At 38.7% G+C, this 5,000-nt stretch overlaps 1 protein-coding gene across 1 annotated transcript in view; it reads right to left on the bottom strand.

Moving 5' to 3' along the window:
* The window catches only part of LOC111333211 (uncharacterized), a 101,849-nt gene that overhangs the window by 95,488 nt on the left and 1,361 nt on the right, over positions 1-5,000 (bottom strand). The window contains exons 2-4 of the mRNA XM_088741959.1: positions 3,673-3,929; positions 3,102-3,222; positions 2,787-2,909 (exon numbers count right to left, since the gene is read on the bottom strand). Coding sequence (XP_088598085.1) covers positions 2,787-2,909; positions 3,102-3,222; positions 3,673-3,929 — 501 coding nt within the window. The remainder of the gene's footprint in view (positions 1-2,786; positions 2,910-3,101; positions 3,223-3,672; positions 3,930-5,000) is intronic.

Below are 5,000 nucleotides of genomic sequence, written 5' to 3'. Positions count from 1 at the left end.
TAAAGACCAAGGACGTTTGAATGGCCAGCTGTAATAGAGCAATTTCTGTTATTTCTGAGAGAAGATAGCAGATCAAGTAGCTGGTCTTCTTGATCGCACTTGCGGCCAGGGTTTAGCTCGATATCACCGGAGAGTAACATTTTCTGGACAGACGATGTCTTCAAGAGGTGGAAAGTAGCTGTCGAAGAAGAAGACGTGTGTCTGGCAATTCTCGCACTAAAAATGCTCCTTGGTGATAGACCAATATGGCCGCCAGCCGGAGGTGATGGAGGAGTACAGAAGCTGTTTATGAGGCTACGTGGAAAATAGCAGTCAGAAACAGCATCTCGTTGTATTAAGAAAGTTAACAAGTATCGGTTTGGACCTCTATTAAAAACGTTAGTCGGATAAAACAGGATAAGGAAAGCCAACAGCGCAGAGGTTAGAAAGACGTGTCCGCTCGCCATGATGACGTCACTCTTATTCAATGGCAAGACGCCAATTGCAACTAGAGAAAACCCAAGCAATTCAACTTTGGAGGAAAGTGCCGCAAAATATTTCTTAAGCAGAAGATCGAGGAGGGTCTAAAGGTCAAAACCGAGAAGAGGAAGACCTTTCGAGCCTCCCAACCACAAATTTTTGTTTCTGTTGACGTCGTCAAAGATAACAGGTGGAAGCTGAATCCTAAAAATTGGTCAAGTTCCGACTCACGCGAGTGACATTGTGGGTGCTTAGATTCGTCGTGAACTGCCACACAAAAATGGAAGAACGGTTAGTTGGTTCTCTGCAGACGAAATAATTCTGAGTTACAAATAATCAGAGAAGTGCAGCGCGCTGATTTTGCCGGGGAGTTTCTTGATAGTGAAAAAAAAAACCTTACCAAAGAAGAGGAAACTGCCCAAGCTGACGCCGAATGTCGATCTTGATGGTCTACCTCGCTGCGATGGTCCGCTGAAGTTTACTGAAAACCTTCCGAACGATAACGATTTAATTTAAAAAAATTTGCAGAGAGGAAACTGCCTGACGAAGCTTATCGCATAACACTATTATAGGGATGGACACAACGTTACCGGAACGAATCACACGCTCGCTAACCTCTCCACCAAGCATCAGATAGTTGCAGCGAGAGAAAAAACTCGGGAATGGGAAAATGCATGCAATGAGTGTAGAAAGTGCAAGCTAAAAGCAAGTTATGTCTTCACTTCCAAGCGTAAGTGAGTTCGCCCACGTTTCTGCTGACTTTCCGTCCTTTCCAGAGATTGGAAAACTGCTTTTCATCGTTACGGTGATACATTTATCGAAAATAATAAACCTTTATTCACTAGAATCACTTAAAGTATTTGGAAATTTTTAAAAGAATTAATATTAATGTTCACGATAGAGGACTGATTACAATATATGAGAAAAGAAAAAATTTAGCATTACTAACTAGGAAAAACTATTAAAATAATAAAGACCTAAAATTATGAGTGCAGATGTAGACCAGCTACTGCGAGGGTGAAGTCTTCTGCAAGCTCGCGTGGTTTAAACGGAACTCTAGAACCTCTTACGCATCTGTGTACAATTCTTAATATGGCAAACGAAAGTTGTATTCGTAGCCAGGAAATGACGCTGTCATAGGGTTCATTATTCTTGTTCGAAACTTATTTGCGAGAGTTCTTAAAAAGTTCTGACAGTCAAGTCCCATGCCTCCGTTTGTACCAAACACCAACGCTGTAAATGTTCCCATTTCCACATCCATCACATTTATCGAATGATAGTATTATATCTGATCTGAGAGCAGAATTCGTATACAGTTTTACTGACTTATTCTTCAACAGTTGGTCATCGTAAAAAAATTGATAAAAGCCGCAAGAAAAAACAGGTAGTATTGATCGTGGTAAACGAATGATGAAAAAACACCCAAAGGACCAACCCAGCTTCGAAGTGAGCCATGATAATAATGATAATAATAATAATAATAATAATAATAATAATGTTTAATACTTCTATAGCGCCTTTTACATGCACATATGATCAAAAGCGCTTTACAAAATACAAAATCACCTATAGTATAATAAATTACATAATTAAATAAAAAAAGTATCTAAACTAACTAAACTATTTAAATTGTAATTACATGAGACTAATAGGAGAAAAGTGAAATATGCTCTTCTGAATAAATGTGTTTTTAGCATTGTCTTGAACGTGGTTATATTATTCTGGTCTCTTATCTCTCTTGGTAGTCCATTTCAAGTTCTTGGGGCAAATGCTTTGAACGATCGGTCACCCAATGTAACTTTAAACCTATAACTAGGATCTTCAAGTATCAGACCATTACACGCCGACCGTAAAGAGTACCTGCTATTTTCCTTGATAAACAACAAGTTACTCAAATACTGTGGCTTTGTAAAATTAATTGCCTTGAAATTCAGTGAACCTATTTTACACTGAATTCTATATTCAACAGGAAGCCAATGAAACTTGAACAAAACCGGCAGTATGTGATCGAATTTAGGCGTGAAAGTAATTAAACGCGCTGCTGTATTCTGAAGACGTTGTAGCCTTGAGAAGTAACAAAGATTATCGTGTGGTCCTGCTTTTACATTTCAGCTTGTGCAATTCCTTGTCACTGACATGAAAGACAAAGATTTACGACTGAGATGATTGGTTAGCGATTGTTTTGAACTCATTCGCCCCCAATCTCAAACCGCACAGCAGATTAGTCCTCGAAATAATGGGGAAGGGTGGAGAGACGTGGAGAAAACTGGTCTCACATTCATCATCTTACTAACTAACTGTTTTCATGAGACGTTACAACTAACAACCTGTGCAGTTGATTCCATTTCCTTGAAATCCATCTTTACAAGTACACTTGTAAGATCCCAAGGTATTGTTACACTCAGCATTTTCGTCACATTCGTGTGTTCCAACAGTACATTCGTCCAAATCTAAAACATTAAAAATGAATCATTATTAAAATGAGAACTGTTTTTTTTGTCTCGTGTTTTTCTCGCTAATGTTTGTTTCTTTGTTTGTATTTATTGATTGGGATCTTAGTGTCACCTCAGAAACGTTTGGTGGTGGGGAGAGGAGGGGAGGGGGTGGGTGGTAGTTGCAATAAATTGAAGAGGATTCCTCACCTTCATCACAATCATGGCCTCCAAATCCAGATCCAAGAACACATAAACACTGATAATCTCTGTCTGTAAACCCAGCTTGGCATGTTGCATTTTTCTTGCATGGGTTTCTGGCCCAAACATTCTTAAGAAAAAAGAGAATGGGGCATTTACATATTTGGGTTAAATGTTATGCAGGTTTGTCAAATCTATACGTCTTCTCTAAAGGTCCTTGTGTGTACTCTCATTTTGATTTTTATATGCTCCACGCAAGCTTGCTTGTTATTCACGCAAATGTCTGCATTGAACATGGTTCCCTTTTCACGCGTGACACTGTTCAGAGCGAGAACAAATGTGTCTAACTCCTCAAAGTGTATCAAAACAGCTCCGGAGATGGTCATTTTAAATTGATAAAAAAAAATATGCTTCTCTTCATCCTTTATTTAAAAGTTTAAACGTGAAATTATCATAACCTTTATTTTGGTGGTTGGAAAGAGAATTAAGAGCAGTGGAATGGACTAGGGAATCTTCAGTCTTGTAACGAAAATTAAACGAAACAAAGAGTTTCATACTCTTAGCTAATAATCGTCCTTACTTCAGTTCCGCGGTAAATATAACTTTCATTCGTCACCAGATCTTCATCGTGTTTAATGGTAGCGTTATTCAGATCGCACTTGTATGTTCCAGACAGATATCTTATCGTATGGAAGTTGTAACTGACGCAGTTAGGTTCCAAGTAGCATTGCACCCTGCAAAGATCCTCGTCCAATACTTCAATAGTTCGAACCGTGTGATTCTCCAACCTGTAGCCAGGTTTAGGAAAACTGGTAAACTTCAAATTACGGCAGTTACCTAGTGAACAATTATGTTAGGTTAAGAAGTTGCTATGTAATACTGAACACGTCTTCTGAAACTCGAACTCTAGAGCTGTGTAGTGGCCAATTACTGTTTTATTTTTTTTGTGTGTGTTGTTGCCATGGGAACAACACCAATCGAGTGATTCTAATTTGTACCCTGAGTAATCATTGCAATTTTATCTTCCTTTGGGACTGTTTAGCTATCGTGATCGATCAATTGTTGGCAAAATCAATGAATGACTTTTTTGATACCCAGAGTGATTCGTTTTTATCTATTGTTAGGATGAAGCTGGGATATAACACGCGCTGTCATTGGTTAAAAAGGCTTTCTCTCCTAGAGTATAGAGCACAGAGCTGAGCTTAAGCTGTCAAGCTATCTGCCAATTTGTATTTTGCCCACCTTATTTTATTAATTGAAAGTGAAATTTCGGGAAAAAAAGAGCCCGACAAGTAGCGACAGAAGAACAAAACAGAGGTTTGTAAACATGCCAAGCACCGTTATTTGCATAATTATAATAACAGGGCGCAGAGACGAACATCCTCAGAGAAAACGAAATGGACAGTTCGATTTTTGTAGGTTTTCACTCTTCGTTAGATTGAAAACTTACGTACGGCAATTAAAAATCAAACACAGTTGACACTCGTCTATTATATAAAAACAAAAACAAAACAGAACAAAACAGATAGGATGAAACTTGAAAATATAACCAAACTGGCATAACTGTTAATATTCATACAAATCATGATGTCAGAGCGACTGCGGTCATGCTGAGGTCCATCGCAGCTAGCTCATCATGGCGATCTCTGATCATCGCAATGAAGAAAGCCTCAGAAATCACATCGGCCGCCCTACGAGTGAAGTAAATTAAGAGCTTGCTCTGATATCCTTCCCGATGCGTTGTGCGGAAGGATACATCAGTCAAAGCAGTCAATTTCTTCGGCACTGTCATCCCGAGCAATCTTCTTTTTCCTGTGAATTCGACCGTCGTTCATTCATAGAACACATGCCTTTAGCAGTTTGTTTTCTAATTCCCATGTGAAAAAACTTTCATATTTCAATGAGCCA

The sequence above is a fragment of the Stylophora pistillata genome, chromosome 12 (genome assembly GCF_964205215.1).
Source record: "Stylophora pistillata chromosome 12, jaStyPist1.2, whole genome shotgun sequence".
Classification (NCBI taxonomy): Eukaryota; Metazoa; Cnidaria; class Anthozoa; order Scleractinia; family Pocilloporidae; genus Stylophora; species Stylophora pistillata.
This window is presented reverse-complemented; position numbering and strand designations above follow the sequence as displayed.